Here is a 20,345-nt window from a genome sequence, read left to right as displayed (position 1 = left end):
TCTTAAAAAACAGAACTTTATTATAAAGAAAAAAAAAGTAAAAGAAGCACCTCTGTAAAATCAGGATGGAAGGTAATTTTACAGGGTAATAAGACTTAAAACACAGAGGATTCCCCTCTAGGCAAAACTTCAAAGTTACAAAAAACAGGGATAAACCTCCCTCTTAGCATGGGAAAATTCACAAGCTAAAACAAAAGATAATCTAATACATTCCTTGCTATTACTTACTATTTTTGTAATATTAGATGCATCATTTCAGTAGGAGCTGGATTACTTGCTTGGTCTCTCTCTGTGTCTCGGAGAGAACACACACAGAGCACAAAACAAAGCCCTACCCCTCTCCCCCCAGATTTGAAAGTATCTTCTTTCCCCATTGGTTCTTCTGGTCAGGTGCCAACTAGGTTAATTGAACTGATTAACCCCTTACAGGTAACGGGATTCTGTACCTCTGGCCAAGCAGGATTTTATATAACTGCTTACATAAAGGTTGTTACCCTCCCTTTATATTTATGATAGCTGCCAATGCATTTGCACGTTCCATCTCTGTGGTAGTAGTCGTGCACTGAGCTTCTTGGCTGCAGCCCTCTGGCCTCCCCTGGGAGGTACAAACCAGAGTCAAGAACCACTCCTTCGAGGGGCACAAGTTGTTCCATGGTGCCACAGACGGGTCCCTTCATTCTTTTAAAAACTTCCAGACAAGGATCTCTGGGCATCTATATACCTGTGACAAAGAAAATATATTAGATTGCAGATGGTTCAGTGATCTTGTCCAGTTCATTACTAGCCCATGAGACTGGCTGAATCTCCCAGGGAAGAGCCTAGATTCACTAACAAAGGGCCATCCTCTACAGTGACTTCCCCGTCAGTGACATCCTCAAAAGACCATTTTGCCCCATTGGTTGAAGGCCGCAAACTATCTCCCTCTCTCGATCCTACACTGCACCAGTCTCGCATCTGCCCTTATGGGGATTGTCTCTCTTATTTTCTACCTTCCTGGGAGCTCATCGCTCATCACTGATGGATCCGATTTCTACAGGCTATCCATCCAGTCCAGCCGCCCCAACACCACTCTCCTCCCTATCCCTCTTCAGAGGCCATTTTCATGAGGGTCTCTTGAGACAGTAGGTGCAATCTTTTGTAACCCTAATGGTGGTAAAGCCTGTTCCACTGGACTTCATTGGGAAAGTGTTCTTTTCTGGTACTTCCCCAGTCCCCAAGAAAAAAAACGGGTGAGGGTGGGTCAGGTGGACATTGTTGCTGGACCTCAGGACTTTGAACAACTTCATCCACTCTCAACTGTTCAGAATGGTAATCCTAGCAGCAATAATTCTTGCCCTGGATCTGGGTGATTGATTTGTCTTCCTTGACCTTTAGGTCACTTATTTTCATATAGTCATGTACCCTTCCCACAGATGTTTCCTAAGTTTTGTGGGTGGCAGGGACCACTACCAATATTGCATCCTACCCTTTGGCCTTTCAACTGCCCCAAGGGTCTTTACCACAGTCGTCTTGGCCATCGCAGCCCATTTCCAGCAGATGGGGATAATCATCTTTCTGTACCTGGATGATTGGCTCCTGAAAGGTTGCTCATTTCTCAAGGTATAGACAGCAACCAGGAAGGCTCTATCCCAGTTCTGCTCCCTGGGCTGCTGTCCCAATTCAGAAAAGTCTACACTCACATCTACACAACACATAGACTTCAGTAGGGCCACTCTGGACTCTACCACTGCCAGAACATACTTGACCATAACTGGTTTGCTACCATGTCCAGATTCATTTCAACAATACAGCAGAGCTTGCAAACCACAGCAAGGGCTTGCCTCCAACTCCTGGGCCACATGGATGCTGGTATGTTTGTGACACCTTTAGGAAGACTACAGTCATGGGGTCTTCAAGCCTTGACAAGAAGTGCTTACACCCCCAACAAGCACAGACCAAGTGGGTGTCTGTACCTCAAAGGGCCCTCAATTCTGTAATTAGTGGAAAGATCCACAAAAGGCATGTGTGGGTGTTCCGTTCTCGTAGCCTCCTCCCACAAGTATCATCACCACCGACACCTCCCTGCTAGGCTAGGGTATGCACTTTCAGCATTTCACAGCTCAAGCCAAATGGAACCACAGGAGGCAATCATCCACATCAACATATTAGAGCTCAGAGTGGTTTGTTAAACTTGCCAGCACTACTTTTCCCACATCAGGGGCTACCTGATGTACAACAGAGAAACTATGTATTATATCAGTTGGCAAGGAGGAGTAAGATTCCAGTCCTTATATGCCGCGTCAGTAAAACCATGGAGTTGGTGCATAGCACTCCGCATACTGTTCTCAGTGATTTATCACCCAGGACTACAGATCTCAGCAGGCATTTCTGCCTTTTCCACAAGTGGGAATTGAACAACGCAGTATTCAGAAGGATGTGTTCTACCTGGGGTACTCTGGAGATAAATTTCTTAGCAACGCCATCCACTGCAAAGTGCAGACAATTTTTTTTCAGGGCAGGGCACTGCTGCAACTCAGTGGAGGTGCTTCAGTTATCCCTTGGCCCTGTGTGTTGCTATATGCTTATACTGCTGCACCATTTGCTCAAAGTCCTGAACAGGTTGAAACAGGAGAAATTAGCTATCCTCATAGCACTGTTGTAGCTGAGGGAGAAATGGTTCCCTGAGTTAGTTCGCGTGTCTGAGCAATTGCCTCTCCACCTCTCCCTGAGTGAAAATCTCCTCACCCAAAACCCACCCCAGTCTCTTGGGGTTTCACTTCAAGGCATGGCTTCTAGATGGCTCATTGGTATAGAAGAAGATTGCTCTCTGGAGTTACTGCTCAATAGTGGAAAACCTACCTACAGACGGGGAAACATTTTCAATTTTGGTGCAGCCATTGATCTGTACCTCCTCTTGAGTCTTGTCTGACACACATTTTCAGTTACCTGCTACATTTAAAAACCAAGGGATTATTGCTGAGCTCAGTTAAGGTTCATCCCCCTGTTGAGGGATTTTCAGACTTCATGCGTCTAACCACTGTGAGGTTTATTAAGGGGCTACTCAATCTTTTTCTTCCTGTGAAAGAACCTACAGAATTTAGTCCTTAATGTACTGAGGAAGCCTCCATTTGAATCTGTGGGGACTTGTTCCCTCCTTAATTTGTGCCTCAGGGCCTCGTTCCTTATTTCAGCCAGGAAGGTAGGAGAGCTAGAGCGCCCTGATGGCTGACCAACTGTACGCAGCGTTCGATCATGACAAGATGACACTATACCCACATGTGCGCTTCCTCTGTAAAGTTTATTCAGAGTTCCACATTAATTAGGAGATCCACCTACTGGTGTTTTACTCCAAGCCTTGCTTTCTGAGTGAAGAAATGAGACTACATACATTGGATGTAAGACGAGCTCTTGCTTTTTATCTTGACCGGACTAAACCCTTTAGGGCTTCTCTTAGGCTCTCCATCTCTGTCACAGAACTAAGAAAAAGACATCTGATCTCCACCTGGAGGCTGTCCTGATGGGTTGCAAGATGCACCTTAATCTGTTATGAAGCCTCAGGAGTTCATCCCCTTCCTATGATGGTGGCTATTTCCACCAGGGCTCAATCTACCTTTGTGGATTGAAAAACATGCCTGTCTCAAGACATCTTGAGGTCAGCCACCTGATCTTTGATGCACATGCTTTCCCAGTACTCACGTCTGCTTCATGAGCCAATGTGGCTTTCAGTGATGCTGTTCTATGGTCTGTAGTGAACGTGTCTCCTTGGCACTCTTCTCCATACTACTCAAGAATCTGCTGAAGGGGAGCAGCTGTAGGGATGCTACTCAAATAAGGAGAAGTTATGTACCTTGTACAGTAACTGGAGTTCTTCAAGATGTGTGTCCCTATAGGTGCTCCAGTACACATCCTTCTTCCCCTCTGCTTTCCAATCTTCTCACTAGATTTCATGACTGAGAAGGAACTGGAGCAGTGGGGGGTCCATGTCCACCTTCCCCAATATCCTTGCACCGGAGTAGTAAAAGGATCTCTAGGATGCAGGTGCTGCTGCTGCAAATCTCTAATCAAGAGTGCACGAGCATGCACATATCCTGAAATGGAGTACCCATAGGGGCACACATCTTGACGAACTCCAGTTACTGTACAAGGTAAATAAGCTTTCCTTTTGTAAGTATCTCAAGAGTTTCTGAATTCTTGACAATGAAGTGATTTATTTTTTGAATTTTTAGGGGAAACAAAGTCACACAGAACGTTATTAATTTATAAGTAATGTCTTGTTAACATTCAAAAATAAACAACTCTCAATTTCTGTTTGCCAGTATTGAAGCAGCAGTGGCTACTTTTGCCCAAGCCAGACCACCAGGTATCTATAAAGGGGACTATTTGAAAGAACTATTCCGTCGTTACGGAGATGTAGATGATGCACCGCCACCACCTGAGCTACCTGAATGGTGCTTTGATGAAGACGATGAAGAGGAGGAGGAGGAGGAGGATGTTAAAACAGGAGGTCAAGAATCAGAACCTGGGTCTTCAAGTTCCTCTTTTGGCAAAAGGAGAAAAGAACACCTAAAACTGGTAATGTCCGAAAGCTTAACATTTTACTTTATAAATTGAATTTGGTGAACTCTTATTCACTAAATGTTGTATAATGTGTGTGTCACAAATACCAGCTCTTGTAAGTGAGGAACGAATAGCATTGTTTAGAGCCAGCATAACATGAGTTGGTGAAAAGTAAGATTTTGTAATTCTTTGTATAATGCTCTTTTGATCTTAACTTTCAACACGTCTGCTATTCCAATATTGGTTGTTTCCTGAGCAGAGATTGTCAGTCATATTACATTGTAAGAAGATTGCTTGATGAGTTTCCTGATGTGAACAAATTCTTTGAGACTGGGTGGAGACTAATACATTCCTTTTAATTTGTGACTAAAGTCTTCAGAGGTGCAAGCCAAGTTGATAGGTGTATATAACTTTTATTGATCTTTTCAACCCAGCCATGCAGTTGAAATGAAACTTTGTTTTTGAACTGGTGTTTAATTTTCACAATACATTCTGTGCAGAGTTTCTGAGAATTATTTTGGAAAACAGTAATGAGAACTGAAAAAGAAAACAACAAAAAAGAGCAAATTAAATTTAAAAGTTGTGAGAAATTGTCTAAGTAGACTAAAGCAGTTACAGTAATTATATTATATATGCTTGATCAATTACTGTGACTAGTTCGGATGTATGAAATAGGCATTCATAATTATTAATGTAGTGATTATTATAGCTGTAAATAACATGATATAGAAAGTAACTCTCCTACTTAAAGTAGAAGAAATATGGTTTTGTTGTGCTAAAGACTAAGGGCTTCTTCATTCTCACTGAATGAAGTGAACTTCAGCTTTTTGTGAGACATTGCCATAACTGAATGGAAAAAATTGCTGGCTACATAGTTGTGTACAATTTTATCTGCATAATAATACCTCACTTATCTCACTGAGGTGCTTAGGAGGTTTGGGTGTTTGTAAACAATTAAATTCTCACATGAAATGTGCCACAAAAGTGCATTATTACTCTTCATATTACTAATAGAAGTATTATAGCTGTGCATTGGGATGCAGAGTTAGGGAGGGGAAGGAGCTAGTTTAGCTTGAAAAGAATATAGATTCTGATCCAAAGCAGCAAAGTTGCACTGTCACAGACTTAAACGTAATCTATCAACTGCCATAGCAGAATAGCTTAAACATTAAAAATTAATAAATGTTCAAAGTGTTTTAAGAGAAATAGTCCATGATCTCGACTAGCCTTCCATTGAGAGATGTAAAGATGTACAAGAGAATTTTGTCTCTTCAGGCTGCAATGGCAAGATTATTTTTTACTCTCCCTTCAAGTTATCAAAAAGGGTGTGAAGACTAGGTTTCTGTCACCACAGTCAAATGGCATCCTTTCTCACTCAAATATAGGACTATTCTGATCTGTTGAACAAAGATCATGATAGAAGATACTCTGATTTTTCCTCCTTTCAGAGCTGGAAAGTTAAATTATACGAATAAGCATATTAATAACTAAAACACAATTACGACTTTAGAAAATTTCAGAGGGAAGAATTGCATATTCGCATAATTCACTTTTACAGCTTGGGATGCACTCACTTGGGCATGAAGAGGAAGAGCGGGGAATTCTATCCCATGATGCTTGGTTGATTGATTGGACTTTTCCTGTAGCTGATCAGAGAAGGATTCAATCCATTTATGGTTGACTTGTAGATATGGGGCCGAAAAAGAGTAATTATCAGGTAAATACCTTTTGCATATATATCAAGTATTTTTTCTTCATTTTGGGCATTATCGAGGGTGCTAATGTTAAAAATAGAGTTGCAATTAATGTGTCGGGCCATGATGTAAATATTCTTCAATGTACCATGTTTGAGCAGGGAGTTATGTCAAAGCATAAGACACAATTGGAAAAACCCAGATGCAACTTAGAATGTAATACTATGCATAGGCTCCTTTCACATCACCTGCATCAGTTACAGGAAGCCTGTTTGCTGCTGCTGGTCTCTGTGATGTTTAGAAAGAACTGAAGAAGTAGGTTTTGATTCAGTGAGTGCTTCACTTCAGCAATCGAGTATTCACAGAAACATGACAGAGCATTGCAGAAGCGTCAGTGACAGACATTTGAAATCTGATTTTAGCAAGAAGCACTGTTGGGTATTTTGTAGATAGTACAAAAATTATACTCCCAAACCATTTTTAGAGTCTGAGTTTGTTACATCAAATTGATGAGAGTGTTAGACAGTCAAATAGAAGCCTCATAAGTGAATTCTCAAACGACATAGGTATACTGCAGCTGATCGTAATGCTCGCATGTACAGCTAGAGAATGCAATGGGACATACTACATGATATACATACAAATTAAAAAGGTAGGTATAATTGGTTGGATGGCCTTTTCTAATATTTTGTTGCAGACACCTTCATCTATGACTATATGTTTGGCAGAATAAACTGTGTCACTCCACACTTAGAAAGCTTAGCTGAAGCATGCTCTGCTTCATGAGCAGTTCTAGAAAAGAAAATTACTTTTTTCATAGGCCACCCTGATCCTTTATTATTTGCTAAGGAATATGATCTATTGCATTTTATGTAGGGGACACATGATGCAAAAGAAACATCATAGGATATGGCAGATGACACAGGATTCTTCCAAGGTGAATGATTTGGAGTTAATGGTTTCTCCAGGACAGTGGCTCTCAACCTATTTACCATTGTGAGCTGCATATGCAGCAATCTGTGTTGTGGGCCGCATGCACACACTATATATACACTACATGTATGACTCTGAGGATGTCACATGGGCCACAGCTGTGTGCTGATTGGGCTGCAAGCGGGCTGTGGGTTGACAACCACTGCTCCAGGATTTAAGGAAAGTTGTGTTAGGTGCACATCCTTGTGTCAAGGAAATGTCTGGGGTGTACTGGAAACTGCTAAAATCTCTCTCTCAATTTAAATTAGTTAGCAAGGATTAATGTTTGTATTGTATATTGGTCTGTTAAGTTATCAAAGAGCACATTAGCTCTAAATTCCAGTAACTCAGTTTCAATAACTTTTTATTGTCTGTCTCCTTCAGTGGGGTGTGCGTGTGTGAGGATTTTTTTTTGTTTTTGGTAATGATTGTCTCTCCTGTTTTCCTGTTCTGGTGCTTTCTTCTGCTTGCTTTCCTTTCCTTACCTTTTTTGTTTTGGAACAGAGTAGTGATGCACAACCTCTGCACTGTGCTCAACAGTACTCTTTGATCAAGGGTCTATTGGCTGCGGAAAACATGGTGAAAGGCTAAGTATGCATGGAAGATCTGTGCATACACTTTTTTTGTGCATATACTTATTCTGGTTACATATAATCACAAAGACTTGAAGAAAGTCCTGGAACCTTGTATGGGTGATGCTGAACATAATAAAAGCAATCTGACAGCACTGCTGGGAGGAGGAAATGATTCCACCATGTATTTTTGGCCACAGATCATTGCTCTTGTGGATTTATTCCAATCCCTCATTCCCCAGAGGCTTTTTGCTTGAAAACTCATGTCCAGTTACTTCCATTCCAAGTATTTGTTTTATCAAAAATAAAGTCAACCATTCTAGCTTTGTGAAGCTAGCTGTTGTGCAGAGAAATTGCTGAGACAATGGAAAGACTGAAACAAGATTAAGATTCATGAAACAAGATTAAGATTTGCCAGAAATGGATCGTCTGCCTATTTGGAACAATTCCTGAAAGTATAGAGCACATGACTGTCACATTGTGTTATCACGGTAGGTGAGAAGTGGAAACTTCTGATTAGAGCTGGGCAGGAAACATGTATCTTGTCTCATGAGAATTTTTGTCATTTTGAAAAATTTCTCCATCCCAAATTGGGATTAAAAACCAAAATTTCAAATTTTAACTAACCAAAAATCTGAAAATTTTTGGATCAGGTCAACTGAAACTGTTAGTTTTGATTTTTCACTATTCTTAGATTTCATGATAAATTAACCTTATTTTCCAACAAAAAGTTGTTCAAACGGAAAAAGAAAAATATTTGTTTAAAAAATGGTGAAATGGGATGTTTCAACAATTTTTAAACTTAAAAAAAATTAAAACAGGAAATTCATCAGTCATGTATTTTTAGACTCAACTTCAAATTTTATTTAAAAATGTAACTTAATAACTTTTTTAGAATTTAAACATTCCTCTATTGAGTATGTAGCATAAAGTCAGAAAGCAAACATACTGTGAAATATCTGGTTTCACTATCCAGGCTGACTGAAATGTAAACAGTAATATCATATTTGGAGAAAATTATTTTTTTGATTCATTTTTTTTAGGTATTAAACAATTCTGTGTCCCTCAGACCACATGTTTGCTCCATTATAATTCTGTCAGAATATTTTTTTTAAAAAATGAATTATAGGTTAGGCTGAGTATATGCAGTATACAATTGCTTTTCCTCTAAAATTTTTATTTTTACAATTTGTATTCAATATTAGTTAAGATCAAACTCTTTTAAAACAAATTTGCTTTTTGAACATGAAAAAATAACATTACTTATTTCAAACCCTGGTTCCCTTAGGATTACTTCATTTAATGTGTAGTTAACTACTTTTACAAGCCAAAGTTCCTTTAAAAGAATAATTAATTTATATTCTGTTCACAAAATTCATTTTTTAGGCATGTCATAAAACCTACGAGAATGAGATAAACCCATCTCTTGAAGTTTTATAAATATAGTAAATACGGTTAAAGTACAAATCAGCACTTAACTGATGAGGTAATGAACTTATTTTTTGAAGAATTATTGATAAAGTGTCTTTTCAAGGCTCCGTAGTTCAGAATTTACTTGATATTTTTCTTGCTTGGTTTCCATCCCTCACACTTTTAGTGCACCATAATCATATGTAATATATACTGTCTTTGGAAGAGAGCTCATTGTTTCAGGTCAGGGTATGAAAGTCTCAAAATATTACATCAATTAACAAAAGAATCCAAACAAAACCAGCCTTCAAACAAGGCAAGTAGGAGACTAGGATGTATATTTTCAGTTTCACAAAGCTGACTTTTATGTAACCTTGAAGTTAATTATTGAAGTAGTTTACTTTTCTAAAAAAATAAATAATTTACCCTTCCCAACATATGGAGGGTTATAAACTGTACAAAATGGTGATACAAATTGTTGAGTAGTAACCTTATAGAAGATTGCTGTTTTGAGAGAAAACAATTGTATTAAGCACTCTGCCACCTGCAAGTCCAAATAAATAAATAAATAAAATTTGAGGATTTGAAAGTATCCCTTGACTGAAAAATTCTGGAGAGGTTTTCAAATGACACAGATGGCAGTTAAGCACCTAACTTCCATTTCTGCCTTTTGGAAATCTTGCCTGTTTGGCAAAAAATAGATAGCACTGTCTTAGTAGTGGGGAAAGGTACTATCATATTCTCTGGTTGCTTCACTACACTGCATAATCTCCCTTATCAGGAGTAAGCCATGACCGTCTTTCTCTATTCCAAACCATTCTCTTAGCAGAGAGACTGAGACTGCGCAGACACTGCATCTAGGCAGCTGCCTGCTTCCTTCACTGAACCATTCATGTACTGATAGCACTGCAGTCCAAAACTACCTCATTCTTTCATCCAGTGCCCTTCAAGTAAGTGAGTAGACAGAGCGACAGAACAAAAGCCTATGGAGCAACAAACAATGAAGACTTCTAAGTGAAACAGCCTAATTCTCTAGATTTCTTGTATAAGAATGAGAATTGAAAATGATCCCATCCAGATATGCCAAGGTCCACAGCCAAGCCAATAACATCTTGGGGTTATCAATATTCTAACCAAGTTCTTTGCTGCCCAGTTCAATCGAGAACGTGTTAGAAACATTTGTTGACACTATGCCTGGTAGGTTTGGGTTATTGTATTGAACTAGGGACTAGGAGTCTTTAATCACATAGATTTCTGGTTTTGTTCTGTTGCTAAACTGCAATTTTGTTTTATTCCCCTGAGCATCAGACTTGTTTTAAAGACTAAAATAATTTATAATGCACTCTGTAGGTTTGTTTTCAATATTCTTTTGAATGATATCTTTCTTAGGCTTACTGTAATGCTCAGTACAACTTTATGTATTAGGCTGGTTTAGATTAGAAGAAAAATTATGCCTGTGTTCTTATACAACTATGCAGGTAACAAATCAACTTTTTTATAGTATTCTCAAACTCCTATTGTGGAGAAAATTCTCCTGACCAAAGATGACTGGATCTGGCTTCTTTCAGAGTTAGTTTAATTTTTATCTGAACATTACTTAGAGGGAGTCCTTTGTGAACCACAAGATACTTCTTGCACATTCTCAGGGGTGAGTTTGCTTCAGCTTCCATGCTTTCGATTCCCACCTTGCAGGGAGTGAGGAACCGTTCTCTGATTGCAAACTCTGATGTTTGATATAGCTTTGCCACTAAATCAACAGGCCACCCCTCTTAGCTAGTGCATGTGGAGTTGGGTGCTTTGTGTATTTCAGAGTATACCACTGTACTATTATAATATAGTCAGCAGCTTGTGTGGTACATTTTGAATGTAAGGAGAGGCAGAAATTTATTCTGCTCTAACTACTGGAGGAACCTAAGTGTGGTTTTCATTGGTTCTTAAGCATCATTAGCTCTTAATAATTTCACTTGGAAATGTGAGTGCTGTCAAGTTGTACCCTTGGCAGTTTGGCAACAACACTGTGGTCACGCACAAGATTGTCCTAGTGAATAGATAGTGTGATCTTTAATTTCTTATCAGGTGAATGAGGTTTTTTCTTCTGCGGAAACAGACATTTTAAAGACAAAAAATAGATTCCAGTTGTTGTTGGTATCAGTTTTCTGGTGTTGTAAAGTAGAGGAAAACATGGGCCCTCCTTCAAAAAATCTTAGAACTTAAGTTAAGATCATAGGTAAACTGCCAGATGACCTAAATATTAAAATTCCCAGGTGAGGCAGTTATTTGTTTAATTTTCTTGTAACAGAATTTCTATGTACGTGGTTTAGAATTAATAAATTCATAGACTCCAAGACCGTTGGGGTCATTTAGTCTGACTTCCTGTATAACACAAGCCATAGAATTTCCCCAAAATAATTCCTAGAGCATATCTTTTAGAAGAAAAATCTAATCCTGATTTTAAAATGTCAGTGATTGGAGAATCCACCAGGACCTTTGCTAAATTGTTGCAATGGTTAATTACTCTCACCATTAAAAATGTATGCCTTCTTTTCGGTCTGAATTTGTCTAGTTTTCACTTCCATTCATTGGATCATGTTATACCTTTGTCTGCTAGATTGAAGAGCCTAATATGAAATATTTCTTCCCCATGTAGATACTTATAGACACTAATCAACTCACCCCTTAACTTTTCTTTGTTAATCTAAGTATATTTAGGGTTACCATATTTGAAGTTCCCAAATAGAGAACACTGCCGTGGGTAGGGAGAGGTGGGAGAAGGGAAGGGGAGGTGTCATGTTCCCCTTGTGTTATCTAGACTGGTGATCTTCTAGGTCACTCCAATCCTCAACTCTGGGACCCAGCCTTACCCTGCTCTACTGTGAGAACCCCCATTCTTAGGCCGTTCACACACAGCCGCTAGCGCATAAGCTGCTCCCAGCTATGTGATGGAGCGCTTTTGTCCAGCTGTTGCTCTGATTGTGCAACTGAATGATGCTAGCCAATATTTCTGGTCCCAGACACAATCTTAGGAACCTCTGTCTTGCAGCGTCCAGTGATGCCTGCTGGTCGCTGCAAGCTTATAGAGTTCGTCAATTTAACAAAGAAATTGATATGTACCAGACTTGTTATCCCAGGGTGAGTCTCTGACATGCTTCAAACCAAATGCATTGCTTCAGGTAGAATAAACAAACAAATGTAATAACTACAAAAGATAGATTTTAAGTGATTATAAGTCAAAACATGACAAGTCAGATTTGGTCAAATGAAATAAAAACAAAATGCATTATAAGATGATCTTAACACTTTCAGTGCCCTTACAAACTGAGGGCTCAGCTACGCTTGCAAGTTAGAGTGCATTAAAGCAGCCCCAGGCGCCCTAACTCCTGAGGTGTCCACACTGGCAAGTCATGTAGAGCGCCTGGACTCTGCAGCTGGAGTGCTCCTGGTAATCCACCTCCACAAGAAGCATAAAGCTTGCTGCGCCCCTGCTGAAATGCCTGAGCGTCAGTGTGGACAACATGTTGCATTATTGCACTGTGATTGGCCTCTGGAAACGTCCAATAATCCCCTGAAGTCAGGTGGCCACTCTTCTCATTGTTTTGAAATCGGCTGCAGGCATGCAGATATCTCCTTTCAAAGCTCTGTTTCTGACAGCCAGCATGCTTATCTGCTCCGGGACAAAGCAAACCTTTAGTGTAGAATGCTGCTGTTGTGAGTGTGTGTGTGAGGGGGGCTGTCTGCTGCTCTCTGAACTTAAAAGACAGCATGATGACATGCTCTCAGCCACACAAAACACACTCTCTCTCCCCCCACATACACACAACACACTCCCTGTCACACTCCACCCCCTCCATTTGAAAAGCATGCTGCAGCCACTTGCACACTGGGTTAGCTACCATAATGTACTGCTCTTTGTGGCGTTGCAAGAGCTGCTAATGTGGCCACAGCAGTGTGCTTGCAGTTGACAGTGTAAACACATGGCAGCGTTTTCCCTGCTGTGGTCTCTGAAGGCTGGTTTAACTTTCAGCGCTCTACATCTACAAGTGTAGCCAAGCCCTTAGTGCTTCTCACCACAGGCTGGCTGGTTGCCCTTCATCCAGGTTCTCCCCTTTGATCAGTGCTTCAGTCGCTTGGTGGTGGTGTCTGTAGATGGAGGTGGAAGAGAGCGCATGGCAAACATCTCTCTCCTTTTATCATGGTCTTTCTTCCCTTTTGGCTTTGCCCCCTCTCCCCCCTTTCAGAGTCAGGTGAGCATTACCTCATCATGGTCCCAAACTGACCAAGGGAAGGGGGGTGACTCACTGGAGAGTCTAACAGTTGCTGCCTGGGCCAGTGTCCTTTGTTCCTGTGAGGCAGGCTGGGTTTGTCCCATACATGCCCTGAAGAGATGTGAACTGCCCCTCTTCTCTTGGAAAGTTTGGCCTGGCCTCTCTCCTGGAGAGTTTTTGCCTGGGCTTGTTTTAAGCCATGAGGACACATTTTCAGTCTCATAACTATATACATGAAATTACAACCTATAACATTACTATCACAACAATGCTTAGTGCATCATGAGCCTTCTGAAGACACCCAACATAACCAACTTTGCATTGGATACCACACAATCATATTATGAGGATGAATATGGGGATGCAGGGTGCTCCCCTGAGGTACAGAGAGTCACAGGAGGGTACAGTTTTCTACTGTACACTTTCTTTCTTTGAATATTTAACATTTTATAAATAAGTGTAATGGCCTCAAAAATAAATGTAAATAAACCTTTTTACATGCAGTCAGTCCTTTCCTACAGTGTTTCTTCCTGTTGTGCCCATACATGTTTCTCTGTAGAGTGTATCTTTCTCAGCAGTGGTTGATTGCTCATCAAGTAGCCATGAAAGTCGTTACAGGATCTATTCCTGAAGTAGTACTGCACAAACAGGATCCCTTTTAGTGACTCAACAGTCAATAGCATGCCACCCTGACTTCTGCGCTGCTTTCAGAGCTGGGTGGCTAGCCAGCAGCAGCTGCTGCTCTCCAGCTGCCCAGCTCTGAAGGCAGTGCCGCTGCCAGCAGCAGTCCATAAGTAAGGGTGGCAAACCAGTAAACGTGAATGCCACTCATAGGGCATGTTTGGAATTGTAGTTTCAGCAGAATCAGTGTTGGAAAAAGGATGAGCAAGGAGAAATGAGACATTTGTTCATATTTCAAAAATCCGCCCAGACGGAGATCGGAGGACCGAAAAAACCATTGTCTGGGAAAACCCAGGCATATGGTAACCCTAAGAATATTGAGCTCTTTGAGTTTGTTTTCTAATCCTTTAATCAGTGTCGTGGCTCTTCTCTGCATAGGTCTGGCTGAAGCAGTGCTTCTCAAAGAGGGATTTGAATGGAGAATGATAGGGTTATAATGTTTTATCTGCAGCATTTCATGTTTTTAAAATGAAAATTCAGGTCTCCAGCAGTCCTTAAATGTTCTGACTGTGATCACTGAAGCTGATGTTCCCCAGTGACTTTATTAAATACTGTTCCCTGATTTTTTTTGTGGCCACTGATTATTATTGAATTCCAATTAATACTGATTTGAAGAGTTGAGGGATTGTAGGGTTCTAGTCTCAGAATCAGGCACAACAGAATCAAGGTTATCAAGTTCAGTATCTGAGTGGGAACCCTGGTGTGCCCAATGAAGACACTTGCAGTGAGGGTAAAGCAAAGCTTTAACCACTTTTATTAAGATAGTAAAGACAGAAAAGCTGCAAACCTCTTAACGTTAACTTTGCATTACTGTTATATTTTTATCTCTTGTACCCCATTCCTTGCATATGCTCACATATTCACATCCCTTCTTGGGGATCTGATGGTAAGAGGCAAATTTGCAGCCCTTTTCCTGGCATGCCAAACAAGTCTGATGGTCCAGATCCAGATTAAGATCGATTGACCCTTCTTACATGGTGCTCGGCCTTATGTAGGGCCTAGAGGTTGTCATGAATATTCATTGAAAGGCCCAACCTTCCTTGTCCACCATAAAGTTAGGGGAGGGATATCTTAGTGGTTTGAGCATTGGCTTGCTAAACCCAGGGTTGTGAGTTCAATCCTTGAGGGGGCCATTTAGGGATCTAGGGCAAAAATTGGGGATTGGTCCTGCTTTGAGCAGGGGGTTGGACTAGTTGACCTGCTGAGGACCCTTCCAACCCTGATATTCTATGGTGCTTTTATCCTATTGGTTAGTATATTAATGATTTTAGGTTATTACCATATACATCAATTTGTTGCCAAGGCAAGTTTGCGGTTAAGCATTTGCTAACATATTTTATCCTAAAATATTTTAAACTAGTATCAGTTCAGTGTTTCTCCAGTTACCTGGTATTATTTTGTACAGACTCCTCCCTTAAGCACATTATTCCCACTTGCCCAAAACTCAGGGTGACTGTTGAGCCATTTATTCTATGCCAAAGTTCATGGTCCTCAAAGCCTTATGCTAACTGCTTAAGCTGATGCCTTACAGGATACAGGCCTGTAGTTTCCTTGTTTTTACTGCTAAGTAAAATAAAATGCAAAAAGCTAGCTCTGTCGACTACAATACATATTAATAACTTTGTTAATTTGACCGTAACTGCCTTTTGTTCATGGGCACTAGATCTCTGCTAGAGGAGAGCAGTAAGGTAGATTTAATCTGTCGTCTTTTTTTCTGGGCTTTTGCTATAAAGTGGCAAAACAACCAACCAAAGAAAAAACCTTGTAGCTGTGTAATCGTTTAAATTTTAATTAATAAACACCTTATCTGATTTCAGTTTTTCTAGAAGAACTCTACCGTGACCACAGTCCTAACCTAACAATTTTGAGGGCAATATGACTATTTTGGTGTATTTTAGAAGTGGGGTCAAATAAGACCTGTAATGGAAACTGAGGCCATGTCTACACCTACCAGGGAATGATGCTGTTGCGATCGATGTAGCGGGGATTGATTTAGGGGGTCTAGTGAAGACCTGCTAAATCGACCGTAGAGTGCTCTCCGGTCGACTCTGATACTCCATTGGAATGAGAGGAGTAAGGTAACTCGACGGGAGAGAGTCTCCTGTTGACGCAGCGCAGTGTAGACACCGCAATAAGTCAACCTAAGCTATGTCGACTCCAGCTATGTTGTTCACTACCAGGGTAAGTCTGCACTACCAGGTCTGCACTACCAGGGTAAGTCGACCTTAGTTGTGTAACCTTAAATATCAGAGACTTTAAATCTTAGTCAGTCTAGAAGTCCGTGTGTACGTGAAAGCATCAGTTTTCTGAATTGCTTTTGTGATAGATCTTAAATTCTAATTGCATTTTGTATTCTTTTTTTAGGGTGCAATTTTCTTGGAAGGAGTGACAGTTAAACGTGTAACCCAAGTGACAACTCAACCAAAGTTAAGAGAAATACAACAAAAATGTCAGCAATTCTGTGGATGGGAAGGGTATGGGAAAAATAATTTAATTTAAACTTTTTTCTTTGAACAATCCAAAAATTCAATATTATATTCTTAATTTTGTGAAAAGTCAAGCAGGCAGCTATTATTGGGATGGACAGTCCCCCCCCCCCCCCAAAAAAAAAAGGTAACCAGAAATATTCAACAGTAAAACTATAATGGCCTACAAAGAAAAGAAAAGAGAATGGACAGCTGTTATAATTTAAGAAACAAGATTCCAGAATCATATTTCCAGGGTCAGATAATAAATTATGTTCATGTTAGCCATTGCTACACAAATACCAAAGGCAATAGTCTGGTTTAATCATTATTTTAAAAGTATTGGGGGAGTTTTAGTGCACATTAAACTAGATAACACTGGCTTGAACCAGGCAAAAAATTGCAAGTTTACTTATACAAATATCAATACACATCTGTTCTGATGTGCAAAACCCTAGTTTTTCCATTTCTTGGCCTTTCTGATGCACTCATTGCTGGTTTGAATTTGTACCTAGCATTGATGTGAACCCTGGTTTAGTACCATTTCTAGATGTAATCCAGAATTTGAATGTCAGTTTCCAGAAGTGAAAGGCTCATGGAATATTCACAGTACCACTTAGTTTACAGATTTAATAGCTTAGTAGTAAATTCAAACAAACAAAGCAAAACACTTGCAGTTTTGAACTCTTGAGTAACTCAGACTACTGTCATTTGTTATACTCAAAAATGCTTTATGTGCTTATCAAAAACTGGGTGCCTATTGAAAGAAAAAAAACCTTGTTATGGAAGATGTTCCAACTAAAAGTTAACCTGGTAGAAAAGGTAGTGTTAACTGTGTCTCATGCAAGTTTGATTTGAGAAATACATTACCTTGTATGGATACTCTTAGAATATTAATAAAAAACCTGCTTCTTTTAGGTCTGGATTCCCTGGAGCACAGCCTATTTCTATGGACAAACAAAATATTAAACTTTTAGAGCAGAAGCCATACAAAGTAAGCTGGAAAGCAGATGGCACTCGGTAAGTTTCATATAGAAAAAAAATAACATAATTCACGCTGGTACATAAAGCAAATTGTTTTGATGAGCAGTTTGTATGCTCTTTGGAGTGTGAATTTCTGCCTTGTACAATGGAGAGGCATGTTTTGTTTTGTTAAAGAAACAAAGTCAGCTCTAAAAAATTGAAGTTCTAATATAGTTTGCTATTGTACATAAGTTATGCTGAAACTTGATGTCAAGCCTCTTTCGTCTGGGATGCTTTTCTACAGACTGAATGTTCCTTTAAATGTATTTTATTTAATGTTTTTGCTTTAATTTTTGTCCTCCCTGAGTTTTGCCTGTTGGTAACCAGCTGGGCTTGGATACCATGGTGATGAGTGCCTTATAATAGGGGTTGTCTGCACTTAAAACACTGTAATGCTGCACCCGTAGCACTTCAGTGAAGGCGTTACCTACACCGATGGGAGGGCATCTCCCATCGCCCTAGCGCTGTCTACATCAGGGGTTAGGTTGGTTTAACTGTGTCATTCAGGGGTCTGTATTTTTTACACCCCTCAGCGACATAGTTATACAGATCTAATTTCCTATTGTAGACCAGGCCTAAGATAATGTACAGTTAGAGGCTTAAAGGAACTCAGCTTGGTAAGAAAAAAGTTATACCTTATGGTACACAGATAAATCTTTATATTTTAATCTGTTCTTCAGTTGCTGACATTTGAAAATTTTATTTACTTTTCCTGTTGACAATGCATTCTACTAATGATTGGAATGTCATAATTCTTCAAAGGTATTAGTACTGTAGTCCTGTGTTAGAATTGTAACTGTATGACTCGTCAGCATCCTTCTGATTGAACAGTAACTTCTGTTACATGTATTGCAGTGTTAACATTCTTTTAGTAGAGTTGGAGGAATAAATTTTTCAGTCTGCATTTGTGTGCAAGACTTGTATGTGTAGAATGTATTTTTGACAGTTGATCTACCGCTGGATAAAGAGAGAAAATACCTCGTCTCCCCCTTCTGCTGTTGGAAGTTGTATAGCGATATCCATTTTAATTCACTGTGCTCTGTAGGAAGAAAGTTACAAGAGCAGTTCAGTTGAAGTGGTTACAGAATCAGTAGAGAAACTAGCTAGCATCATGCATTGAAAATGCTTGCAGCTACCATTTCCAGACAACTCATCAATAATATATAGTGAGCAAAGTAAAGCTATTCTGTGTCTGGCATTATAAATCAATGCAGACTATAGAGGGAATGTCTAGACTACAGGAACTACAGCGGCACAGCTGCAGCTATACCCCTGTAGCACAGTAATATAGACACTTCCTATATGTATGGATGGGGTTTTTCTGTTGATGTAGGTAATCCACACCCCCAAGCAATGCTAATTAGATCAATGGAAGAATTCTTCCACAGCCCATAGCTAGTTTCATCTAAATTTTAAGTGTAGACTGTAGCAGGATAAGCTGGAGTTTTAAATTTTACTTTCCCCAAGCTAATATATACATATGGTGAACAAACCTTCTTAAACATTAGCTATTTCCTGTATTTTGTTGGGAGTGTTTGAGAAGTGGAAGTGGATATGAAAAGGATTCTCACCACTGTATTCCATATGAGAAGTAAAACACTACCTCCCTTAGAAGCCATATAAGAAATGTTACAAGTAAAATGTAGGAATAAAAAAAAAAATCAATAAGCAACTAAAATATCAGATCAGTGAAACTGACATGGTGACTAGTGCTGAAGTTATACTGTGGTCACACTTGCAGTTAATTCTGGTTTGAAATAGATTCCCTGTCTCTAAAATGGTGGAGTGTTGCTAAGATTAATAGCTATCAAATAAGAAGAAACTCCATAATGTACCTGTATGTGCACTGGGAGAAAATTTCTTCGTGACTTTCGCTGGTGATCTGTTTATACCTTGAATAATGATTTATTACTCTTGTAATCTTTATTATTTGGCATTTATATAGCAGTAAGTGCCTAGAGGGCCAACTAGACTGGGGCCCCACTGTACATTTGTTTGTTTGCTTTTTAAAAACCCTGGGAAGTCACAAAAAACTGTAATAAAAGAACATTATGCATTATGATAGTGTTTAATTGCATATTCACATACTATTTGTTATATGCAGTGTTGTTGTAGCCGTGTCGGTCCTAGGATATTAGAGAGAGAAGGTGGGTGAACTAATATCTTTTATTGGACCAACTTCTGCTGGTGAAAGAGACAAGCTTTTGAGCTTACACAGAGCTCTTCTTCAGGTCTGTAGGATTCCTGCCTCAATCACTGCACAAGATGGATAATGAATGAGGCAGAGGATTGTAAGGAGAGGGTATTCTCTTCTGTTTAAGTTACTGGACTGAGTTCCAGGAGAGCGGAGTTCTTTTCCTGGCTCTTCCACAGACTTTCCATGTGATGCTGGACAAGATGATTACAACACATTGTGACAGTGTGTGACTAGCCTAAGGCTGACTCACTACTCTGTTTATTTTATAAGGGTCCCCACATGGGGTAAATTGACAAGGTAATAGTTTAAATACTAAGTGATTAACTAATTAGCTGGGTGATTCAGCTGAGTCATCAGCTGACACAGTTGAGAGGCAGGAAGAGACAGGGAAGACTGGCAGGAAGGGCTATAGAAGCCTGAGATCTCACGGAGGTGAGATTTTTCCCTGCTCTTGCTCTGTGCCTTGGTAGTTGGTAAAAAGTTGGGGAAAGACCTTATGCTTTGGGGAACAAACATTTATGAAGCATTTGGTG

General features: G+C 39.8%; 1 protein-coding gene across 3 annotated transcripts in view; it reads left to right on the top strand.

Annotated features, from left to right (window-relative positions):
- Window positions 1–20,345, top strand: part of RNGTT (RNA guanylyltransferase and 5'-phosphatase) — a 444,976-nt gene that overhangs the window by 54,806 nt on the left and 369,825 nt on the right. For all 3 annotated transcript variants that reach the window (XM_084622100.1, XM_084622102.1, XM_084622101.1), the window contains exons 6-8: window positions 4,296–4,551; window positions 16,492–16,601; window positions 17,511–17,612. In XM_084622100.1, the coding sequence (XP_084478226.1) occupies window positions 4,296–4,551; window positions 16,492–16,601; window positions 17,511–17,612 (468 nt within the window). The remainder of the gene's footprint in view (window positions 1–4,295; window positions 4,552–16,491; window positions 16,602–17,510; window positions 17,613–20,345) is intronic.

Source organism: Lepidochelys olivacea, assembly GCF_965140295.1.
Source record: "Lepidochelys olivacea isolate rLepOli2 genome assembly, chromosome: 3".
Taxonomy (NCBI): domain Eukaryota; kingdom Metazoa; phylum Chordata; order Testudines; family Cheloniidae; genus Lepidochelys; species Lepidochelys olivacea.
This window is presented reverse-complemented; position numbering and strand designations above follow the sequence as displayed.